Here is an 11,463-nt window from a genome sequence, read left to right as displayed (position 1 = left end):
GGCATGTGGCTAGTACGTTCAAAAACTTAACCAGCACTACCACACACCGCGACCTTAGCAAGTTCATCAACACAGACGGGGTCTCACATAAGGTCATGATATCGAACACAACCCCGTCCGTCGTCCTTATATTGATAACAGAAAGTAAACAAGCAATTCCTATAAAGCTCGTGACTGACAGGCAATCACTCGACTTTTACCGGTCCTATAAGCTTAGCAAGTAGTCGAACTCAGGTCTAGTGTTCAGTACATAGGTTCCTAGGATCATGCATCTAGGGTTTCAATTCAAATCCTAAGAACTGTAAATGCACAAGTAAGTAATAACAGTAAATGATAATAATTTGAAATATAGGTTATGTCCGGGGCTTGCCTTCTTGGTAGTCGCTAGCTAACACAGCCTTAGGCTCTTCTGAACTTTGGTTTGGGGCTTCAGTTAGTTCAGCTGCGTTCACCTGGACTTCTGGATCACCTCCGTCAGACTCCGGGATCAACTCGTACGTCTCGTCCGTCAAAGCAGTCGTATCTATATGGAATGCAAGAGACAGAATTATAAACACATTCACATCACGATAAAGTTGTAGCTTAACAACTGGCAAACATTCATAACACATGGGCAATCATTTATAGATTAGCTAACTAACAAATCTAACTACACAAGGCATCATGATCAACAGCACAAATGAAGTTGACTAACTTCATAAACAAGTGGGGATGGTTTCTTATAACAAGCAAGTCATGGTTTGCTAATAAATCCACCACTCAGTGCACAATAAGTAATAAATTTAGCAAAAATTACCCTAAACAGAACATGAACAGAGTAGGCTATCCTGTAAAAATCATGCTAAAACTTGTAGCCAATTATTCATAACAAATCAATCATTCAGATCACACCTAGAACACGATTGAATTACACAGGTTAAGCTAAAGCAAAACAGAAACTCAAAATTTAGCAGCAGACCTACACAGGGATTAATTAGCTACTGTGAATTTTCCATGATTTTATCTACACAGAATTAATTCTGAGAAAATAAACAAAACAGACATCAGATTAGCGAGATTCATTTTTAGCTCCTGTTCTAGTCATGAACTGGGGCTCAAATGAAAAAGTGCCAAACATGAAATTTGTTCAACTTTTCAAGATCTACAACTTTGATGTTGTGCAAAAATTTATTTGATCAAAGGATAGAGAGCTAATTTTGAAAACATTGAAGGGATTTTGAATTCAAAGGAAACTTGTCTTTTTCAATGAAATTTCACTTCAAACTTGGGCTAATTTGAAAAGTTTCCTGTAAGCAATAAATGCACTGAATTTTGCAAAAGCACCCTCCACAAAAGCTATAATTGCACACCCTATTCAAATAAACTACAAAAAGGACCTTGCATAAAATCATAATTACACATATAACCTTTTATATTTACAAAAAGATCCTTTTTCAAGCAATTAAGCATATGATGCATACAATCAATGCAATTCGATTGTGCAGACACCTAGGGTGTCACACCCACCAGGGGAAGAGGCGCGATGGGTGGGTCGGAGCCACACCGTGGGGCGAAAGATCCCGATCGGCGACGTTATGCCCGACGGTGCGGGCAGGGATAGTGCAAGGGGTGGCGGGGTAGGAGGCCGGGTGGAGCTAGTCCGCCTGTAGTGGAGGACCCTGGTGCGGATTCAAATCCGTTGGGGTGGATCCCGCCAGCGGCAGAGACGGTCGGGGGCGGAGGCCGGCGCGATGGAGTCCGGCGAGATGGTCTGCCCGCGACCGGAAGAGGCTTGTGCGGATTCGCCGGAGGGGGCAGGAGCAGCAGAGCCAGACCGCCAGCAGTGGATCCCGCCAGCGTACGACGACACCAAGTGAGTTCTTCACGATCTGTTGCTGCTGCTGGACGACCTTCTACGACGGCAGCAGATCAATTTGATCGACCGCACAGATGTGGAGGGCGCTGCCCCCCGACGAAGATCATAGGTGACCTCTCCTGGGCGTGCTAGGGCGTCGTGAAGAAGCTTCTCCTATAGATATGGTAGGATACAGATACAAAACTAATCTACCTAATGTAGAGATATCCCTAATATACTCTAACAACCGCGCAGTGGCTGCGAGGGGTGGCGGAACTGCAGGGGTGCACGCACCCCTATTCTACCACCCCTCACGGCCGACGAGGCCACGACCGCCACTGTGTCCAGGGCAGAGCGTCGGGTGGGCCGTTGGGCCCCAAGCTATGATGTTGTAAATATTTTTTTTGGATGTTGCGATAGAGGATTTATGTTGTTGCAACGAGTGAATGGTTTTTATTCGATATTTTCAATTTGTGATTTCTAATATGGCAACATATAAGTTTGGATGTCTCAAAAAGTAAGCGATAATGTTGCAAACATTATTTCAGCATGTTACCGTTTTTGAGTTGATGTTGCGTGAGACATGATGTAGGCCATAAAGAATTGCGTTGGCCAGAAACTCACAGGGGTAACTTTAAAAGTAAAAATAAAATTCATGCAGCACTTAGTTCCTACCATGTAATGGTTTTGCATATTCAGAATTCAATTAAAACAACTTAACATCTGCCAGTTGATTCAGTATGCACGACCAGCTAAGCTCCTGTAACTAAGCAGAAAGCAGTTCCACTGAAAGTTCAGTCTACCCCTCTTAATTTCATAGTTCCGATCATTATTTCTCTCACACCTCAAGAGCAACTCGGCAGAGTTTAGTCATGTTTGTGCAATTAACAAACGGTGAATGAAATGACACGATTACTTTTTCTTCCTTCAAACCTTTCCCGGCTGTGATGGGGCTGTTGATGAAGAATTGGAAGCAGGTTCCTGCTTCCTAGTCCTTCCAAGATGCTTAGGAACCAACTCCGCAACCTGGAGCATCAGCTTCTTCTCTGCAATGCGGATGAGTAAGATGAGCAACTCAAAATAATCTTTGATAGCGTGCATGAGGAATATATAGAGAAGCTTAAGCATGAAAGTAACCAAAGGCTAGATAAACAAAGATGAAGAAACAACGGCAGCAATAAGGATACTGAGGCCTGTTTCTTCTAGATACTGCAGAAAAATACAATAGAACCATACTACATCCATCATTGGAAATACAAAAATATAACCATTCCCTGTCAGGTACAACCATATTTTGTATATCAGAACCTTGTAAATAGCAGGCTAACTAGACTATAGTGTGGCAATTTTTTGCTGACACCCTAGTGAAAATAAATAAATAAATAAATATAATTGTACTGTTATGCCCCTTCCTTCAAATTATAGTGGCCTATATAAATACAAGGCAGGCTACTGATCCACAACAATTTATCCAGACAATACTGTTTCACTTTTGTGGTTAATTTCACCAATTTTGGCGCAGAAAATCTGTACACTCAATTTTCCTTACGGACAAAACACTAAGCAGACTAAATGGAAATGCAGTTTTAATCAATGACAGGCTAGCATTAACATAATCAGACTATGGCTGGCCAAATTTCTTTCTATTATAAAGAAAAATTTTGATAAGCAAGCCATACTGACTAACAACTCTTATACTTGATATTCATTGTTCTAGGAGTGTTCAGGTGGTCCAGCAACTCTCCCAAAGTACAGAGATATGTTTCACCATAACAAACATCAAGAACTAGCTAAAATAGTCAAGTTCAAAAATATAGATGGAACTTTACCTATATCTACAAGACTACAACATGAATCTGTAGCTTAATTTGAATATTAGTAAACAATGTTGAACAGATTGAATGTATTTCCAAAGAAAATGAAGAGGCAAACAAATAGACTGCACGGAAATCTGTATTAACAATTTGATGATGTAGAAGCACTAGATTGAGCATACTTCCACACAAACAAAAAAAAGTAACTGCACCACTTCAGAGAAATAAGAAATACGCATGTGCACTATAAAATTCAGTAAGACAGTGACTCGGTGAGCAAGTAACATTACAGGAACATAGTTTCATAAAAGGACAATGACATGAAATGATTCACTTACTGATTTCTTCTTGTGAGACATTCCATTGGTAAGTACATTTCGTTTTGCATCTATCTAGAGCTGATGATGCAGTGAAGGATGGTTATTCACATATCAACATGTCCGTGTATATTTAACTTTAATAAAAATACTACATCATAACACATAACAGAACATATTTGTGAAAATTGATGCAGCAAAGGCAAAATTTTCTTAATGATGCAGACAAAAAACCGACTAGATACTAGAGGTAAACCTCATTCTGTGAGGATTACTAGCACATCAAGCCCAATAGTATATTAATTATGCAACGTTAGTTTCAACTTAAGCTTTGCACCTTGACTCCTGAGGCTTGAGTTCATACTAAGCAATTGAATAATCTACAATGTTTGTTCGAGAAACTTGCAAAAGCACAGCTATGTTCAGTTCATACCAAGATATGACAATATCACAGCTAATGCAAAGATGCCTATAAAAAGCAAAATCAACATTCGGTTATTCATAAACACGGAATGCTTAGTAATACATTTGGAATTGAAGAGTGCATTTTGTAGTTTAGGTTAGTACTCCCTCCGTCCCTAATTAAACGTCGCCAGAAATCTGAACCAGGAACCAAGGCAATTGGGAAAAGACTCCAGCATCCCTATGTAGCAATCATTTCTCAGCTCACACTTGGATGGGCATGCCATTAATGATGTACTCCGTGACATGAAAAAGCACACAAGCCATACACAACATTAATTTTTTTATGTTACACAAATCAGTAGTCACATCCACCTTTTCACATTAAAACATGGAGTACAGTATTTTGGGTGAGGCTGCGAGGGGAGATTCTGGGACAACTGGACAAGGCAGGCGGCGCGGTGCAGCTACAGCCTCAGTAGGAAGTGTAGGCGACGACAGTTAATTAGGGACTAGCTACTGTAGCTTCAACGAAGTTTAATTAGGAACGGAGGGAGTACATCATAACAAAAATGAAAGCCAAGTAAAGAGAATCCACAAACATAATGTATCATACCAATTACCAAACGGTCAGCCATTAAAAAATCTTCACAAGCTACTTTAGTTTTCCAAACTAAAAGAAGTGTTCCATCTATAGGTTTTTGGTATATGCACAAAACTAGTTATTTTCGTACAAACTAAATAACGAGTACACGCTACAGATGCATAAGACTATGATTGGACCATTACTGTAAACTGATATCGAACGCTCTAAGTATAACTGTTCTTACACAGTAAAAAATTTCCTCCACATATAATATTCTAAATACCTCAAAGAACACAATAAAACAGAATTTTTATCACAAACACTACAAGAGGCATATTCAAGGACGTTGATACACATGGCTGTCATCTGGTATCAGCCTTTAGTGTCTTGCACAGTTGCACTGGGGACCCATGGCTGGCAAGGTTGCCAATACCGATGTAGAGCAAGCCAGTTGTCAGCCACAAGCTTTTACGTTTTATCAAGATTAGGCAGATCACAGTACCACAGACCTGATCCGCAGGCAATCTCTTGGATGCCATCTCTATATACGAATCCTGGACCAAACCGCAGTCGTCAAATATGGCCATGTAGCCCGCTAACCCGATAATCGTCGGATCCGACCAGGACACGATATGGACCATCCTATCGGGATCGTAGCAGGTCTCTCACCCGTTAAGCCATCAAGGGTCGTGAATCCTCGCGAACCCGTTCGCGGGCGACTCCCGCTCCTCCCTCCTCCCGGCGCGGGCGTCGCGTTCTCGGCCATCCAGGCGCGACCGCACGGGTGAAGGCCCTGGCAACCCTAGCACAGATGGGGTGCAGGCGCGGCAAACCCGCCGGTGGCCGCTCCGGTCCCGGTCATCCCGACGCGGGCGGGGCCCCAACAGCCACTACGACCCCGGCGTGGCCGGCGGTGCGGGCATGGGCTTGACCTCCACAAGGCTTTCGCCAACTGCGCTGCAGCATTCGGCTACCTTACCATCGGCCTGACCTCGACTCGCTTGCCAACCGTCAACCTCCAGCCAGCATGAAGCCCGTGGATGGTGAGCATCAGATGCCATTGCTTGTCTCCCCGCTTATCTGTATATGAGTACATACGCCAGCACCGCGAGTGGATGTGCATGACTATGAGCCAGGCATCCATGCTGCTCCTCCCTTCCCAGGCCGCTGACCCCCAATTCAATCACGCTAGTGTGTGCTACATCAGTATCCCAAATACTTGAGCCGACAGGTACAAACAGTGTGCTTCAAATCTTCAACCGTCCATCTCCATAGATAATTTGTTCCTCCTCGGATTTGTTGCAAGCAAATTGCAGATATCCTTTTTCCTTTAAATTTCAGTATCCAACACTGTCGCACTTGTCAGGTTCGGCACTGTGGTGTTATGGCTGGCCACAAACAGCATCACATTATCACTGACTAACCAGTAAATTGAAATTGCTACCTTAGTTCAAAAACAAAACAGGCAATGAAGACTGCAAATACGCCATGCTGCCAAGTTAAACATACTTAGAATACAAGAAACAACATTAAATATTAGATAATATTGAAGGGAAGCATGCTTGGCATACATAAAAACTAGATATATACCGGCAATGCCAATACCACTGTCTTGTGTAAATTTAGCTAGAGGTTGCAGCCAGTTTTCCATAGGACTCAACTAGATCAAATAGTATTCAGTAATTTATTCCTTGAAATATATATTTTATTTAAAGAGCTATCTGAAATAACCATATCAATTAATATAACAGAATTGCAACAAAACTATCAGTAGCCATAGGTAACCAAACAGTTCTGAATCGAAAAATGGCAGCAACCATATGGTAATATCTTTCATTTGCATGATGTATACATGGTAAAAACAAATTGCTAAACTGCTGATGTCACCAAACATTTCAGTTTTCAGTATCTGGGGCCTCAGATGCAGCAATTCTTTGTCAGTTCATTATCAGGTGCTACTTGTTGATCTGCACATTGTATGAATGTTGCCTAATCTGATTGATACTAGATGATTTACTTAATATTAATCCTAGAAGGATGCCATTATAGCATTTCAGATGTTTACACAGTTGTTTGGTCCGAATTCGTGAAATTGTATTATTCAGATCCAACAACTTTCCATGTTCAAAGTTAAAATCTGTAGTGGAAGTAGAAAGGTGTCCCAAGAAGAGCAAGCCTTAAGAGAACAAATCAGCTCTTCCAGAATGAAGGCACGATGTACTTAGCCATGAAATTGTCCTTGGTTTGAAGAGAAGACTCAGTATGACCGACAAATTCTCTAATTACTATGTAGTGATTCGTAATTATACATACAAAGCAAGAAAGATGTGGCTCAGGTGTGACAACTGACAAATTTGTCACTCTTGCTTCTTCCCCCAATTGGTGATGAATGATGAACTATGGAGCAGACGCAGCAACCAGTTAAATTCTCTTGTAGCTTTCATGTCAAAGAGTGCAATCATCAGTTTGGTGATGATGGTGACCCATGCTTAGGAAAACTTGCATGCCCTTATCCAGCGGTCTGTAATCTTCAACAAAAGAACATGACTTTACTTGGAGGCAGTTCAGATGCAGCTGTTGTATTCAGCTTCTGAAACAAAATTTCCCTTCCATTGAATGTTCAGACCTAAATCTCCTATGCTGTGGTAGTACAATAGAATTTCTTATTGTACTGATGGTTTTAGGTATACCGTATACAAATCATTGTCACACCTAGAACTGCAGCAGTCAGAAGAATACCGGTTGTACCACTAGCAACTCAAGGTCAAGAGACCACTGCAGGCTTTCAAGGCCTTGCCAGCTCCAATGACTACATATCGACGTTATGAGCATCATTGATAATTTTAAATCCTGGACTGGCCCTCAAGGGAGGGCGCGGCAAAGCCGCACCAGTCTTTCTAGTTGCAATAATTTGCCATCGCTATCTCAATGACACTGACACATAGGGCCCACCTGTGTCCCTGGCAGTGGCAAATAGGGGTTTGGGGGAAATTGCAATGGCAGCAAAGGGATTTTCCTGGACTAGAATTATCATTTTTAGGTTTATGCCAATTATCAGGATTAAGCTCTATTGAATGTCTCCTGAATTTTTACTCAGTCATCATTACAGCAGTAATAAGCATCTTTATCTCCATGAAGTACAGATTGATGGCCATGCAAATCATGCACTAGTTTCTGGAAATCACAGTCCCTGCATTACTCTCACATAACCAAGATATTTTGGACTACATTTTATATTTTCCCCACCTTTTACCAAATCAAAGCACCACTTCTTACTGTCACAAATATTGAAGCAAGAGGAAAGAAGAACTTGAGGGATCAATGATGCTTACTAGTAACAATCTCTGGGTTAACAAGGGAGCCATCATCCCTCTTGAGCTGCACTCTCACCCTCCCCACCTGCAAGAAATCCCTCGGGTACGATTTATCTGGCTACAAACACAGGCAAGTTACAAACACCGAGTTAAATAGAAATCAATAATCAAGTTAATCAATCTATGGATGGGAGAATAATTTATGGGTTTGGTGGGTCACCTCGATATGGCAAGGGATATTGAGGTGCGAGCAGCAATCGGCGATCTCGCCGCAGGTAGGGTCGGGGCAGGCCTTGCCGGCGGTGACGCGTCGGCCCTCCGCGACCGTCTTCCTGGAGTCGATATATACACGGTAGAGGACGCTCCACTTCTTGCTGTTAGTAACCCACGCCTCGCCGGCGACGTTCATCTTAGCTTCTCACTCAGTTCCTGCAGCCCTAACCCACGAACCCCAAACAAGAATCAATGCAATGTGTTTCTAGCTAAGTCCCGCCCATCTACAAGTTTCTTGTTAGCTAAGATTGTAGGAGAAGAATCGCCCAGCAACTAGGGAAAAATTATCTGCTGATGTGGGAGAATTTCGGTCGCTGGCGTTGCGAGAGGGTTGGGGCGGATTGGGGAACTGCGATGCGATGATGGTTTGGAATGAGGAACGATTTTATAGTGGAATATATAACCACGTGCCGGATCTAGGAACGAATCAAGCGGGACTAATTTTCTTCTTCTTCTCTCTTTCTTCCTCCTTCCTCCTAAATCCATTTTGTTTGTGGGGTCCAGGGGGCTCTCTAGACCCACCACTAGCTTCGGCCCTGCTCCAAACTGTCCTATTTGCAAAATTTAATTTTAGTTTGGTGCAAATGCAACAGATGTCATTGACGGGCCAACTTTAGAGTAACTGCTAAGGAAGGCTCTCTATATCTTTCCTCACTGATAAAAATAGAGATTTTGAAGAAAAAATACCCTTCAATAGCTTCTCTAAGTAGCTATTCAAATGTAGCCATTCTTCATTTCACATTTTTCGCTAGCAAAGATAGATAACAAAAATTACTTTCTAGAGTGTACACAAAATATAGAAAATATGTTGGAGAGTGAAAACATATAAAAGAGTGATTTTTATGTCGAAGGCCCTCCAAATGATACTTGAGACAGTGAAAATTAGAAAGACTCTTGGAGATACTTTTAATAGTTATCTTTCTATCTTTACCTGCTTCTAATTAAAAAGCAAACAGCTTCTTTTTGAACCAGAACGAGCGACCAAAGAGGGTAAATGGAAGACGATAAAAATCAACTTCAAAAAGCGGACTCTATTTCACTGCCCAAAACATCTATCTTCTAATCGCCAAGATAACAAAAGTTAACTGGTGACATGCTCGTCCTAGAAACAATTAAAAAAACTCGACGTAAAGCAGATGCAAAGATTAAGCAAGGTCGAGATCTCGACACAAAATTGAATCCGATGTACAACAATCTATTCGAGCAAAACTACCAACTATTCCACTTAATAAAGCATGTGACGATTTGTCAATGATTAGCAAAGCTCAAAATAAACAGAAGCAAAATTTAACAAAAACCGATCAAGAGTCTCATAGAAAAGGGTCTGCCACTAATCAACCACGATCAAACAATAAATATGTAAGAATTTTCAAGCATTATTATGAGCAAGTACTAATCGAAACAAGTGAGCAAGTAACAAATAAGAGTTGCCGATGTTTGATGCTCGTGGACCGCGTGCAGCTTCCAGGCCTGCTCCAACTCCTGCTTGGGCTGTGCACGAGAGGTAGGCCACTTGCCTGATCGGGCTGCTGCCTGCCTCAGCCAGTCCACGTGGGTTGCCTGTGCTTGCTTGGGCCACGAGCTGATGGCTGGCCAAGAAGGCCTGCTCGCTGCCTCTGCCTGGGGAATTTTTTTAATTTTTATATTATTTTATTTCCGATTTGTCAAAAATATATGCCGATTTTTTTTTTGCAAAAATGTCATCCTGCCGTCAGTTCAACCGGCGGAATGAAGGTACCGCAGGATGAACCGGCGGCAGGTGCACTGCAGAAAGCATACTGCCGGTTCATCCGGCGAAAAGGGTACTGTAGCATACCGCCGGGAATTTTTTAGATCTGATTCCCGGTGCACTCTCAATGAGCAGCACGACTTGTTTAGATCTGATTTTTTAGATCTAAATATTGTGTCGATTATTTAAACACCAGAATGATTCCAAATGAAAAAAGTTTGAATTACAAAGTTGTAGATCTCGTCGAGGTCTATAATTTTCGTATAAATTTTATCACCATCCGAATGCATATGAATTTGCTATAATTTTTTGAAAATATGGTACAGTACCCTTTTCGCCGGATGAACCGGCGGTATGCTTTCTGCAGTGCACCTGCCGCCGGTTCATCCGGCGGTACCTTCATTCCGCCGGTTGAACTGGCGGCAGGATGACATTTTTGCAAAAAAAAAATCGACATATATTTTTGACAAATCGGAAATAAAATAATATAAAAATTAAAAAAAGTCTCTGCCTGGGGTACACAAGCGTCTCACTTGGGCTGACTCCTGGACCGTGCGCCGGCCCCGGCCCGGTGCTGGGCTGGTGCGTAACTGGGCCGCCGCCTGGGCCGCAGCTCGGCTTGCTCAAGCAAGGGCAGTGTGCCTTGGTGAGCAGACGCGCGTGTGCCTCAGACGCCGCCGTTGCAGCGCTTACTGGCACGCCGGCCGCTGCGCCCTGGGACGTGTTTCCCTGGTCGGGCTCGTGCTGCAAGCCGCACGCTCCTGCAGCACAAAAGCAAGTGTAAGAAGAGGAAAACGAGAAAAAGCTCCGGATCTTCAAATCCAAAACTCAAAACTCAACGAATCAAGACAAAACTCAAGGCATAGGTCCGCAACTCCAAGAATTAACAGATCAAAAAGAAGTTTACAAAAAGAACGAGTAGAAATCATGAATCGAAAATCGCATGAAAAATACTCCGAAAATGCACAAAAAGAAAAACATACGGGATTAACAAAAGATATGGATTTTGATCTTTGGATTACTTCATCATATCCGATTACAAGCCACTCCAAGTCTAATCAAAGAATAGATGGCAAAATTGATAGGTGCCGATATAAATCAGCACAAGGATGGCCCGATCTTCACGATAGTAGGTTCAAGAACAATGATAACTTTGCTGCGAACAGCAGGTAAATAGCTTTATACCTGCCAAGG

At 42.3% G+C, this 11,463-nt stretch overlaps 1 protein-coding gene across 1 annotated transcript; it reads right to left on the bottom strand.

Annotated features, from left to right (window-relative positions):
• Positions 1 to 2,498: 2,498 nt before the first annotated feature.
• Positions 2,499 to 8,961, bottom strand: LOC120655629 (signal recognition particle 19 kDa protein-like). The gene is made up of 3 exons (XM_039933547.1): positions 8,488 to 8,961; positions 8,286 to 8,385; positions 2,499 to 2,880 (listed from the first exon to the last, which is right to left on the bottom strand). Exons 1-3 carry the CDS (start codon positions 8,674 to 8,676, stop codon positions 2,762 to 2,764), a joined length of 408 nt encoding a protein of 135 aa, XP_039789481.1. The 5' UTR covers positions 8,677 to 8,961; the 3' UTR covers positions 2,499 to 2,761.
• Between the last annotated feature and the right edge of the window lie 2,502 nt (positions 8,962 to 11,463).

Source organism: Panicum virgatum, chromosome 1N (assembly GCF_016808335.1).
Source record: "Panicum virgatum strain AP13 chromosome 1N, P.virgatum_v5, whole genome shotgun sequence".
NCBI lineage: Eukaryota > Viridiplantae > Streptophyta > Magnoliopsida > Poales > Poaceae > Panicum > Panicum virgatum.
This window is presented reverse-complemented; position numbering and strand designations above follow the sequence as displayed.

Excerpts from the sequence above, each read along its gene's own strand:
- LOC120655629 (XM_039933547.1), bottom strand. The coding sequence starts at position 8,676 with ATGAACGTCGCCGGCGAGGCGTGGGTTACTAACAGCAAGAAGTGGAGC. Across the intron at positions 8,386-8,487 it reads ATATCCCTTGCCATATCGAG|CCAGATAAATCGTACCCGAG; the intron begins GTGACCCACCAA and ends CTGTGTTTGTAG. Across the intron at positions 2,881-8,285 it reads TAACCCAGAGATTGTTACTA|AGAAGAAGCTGATGCTCCAG; the intron begins GTAAGCATCATT and ends TCCGCATTGCAG.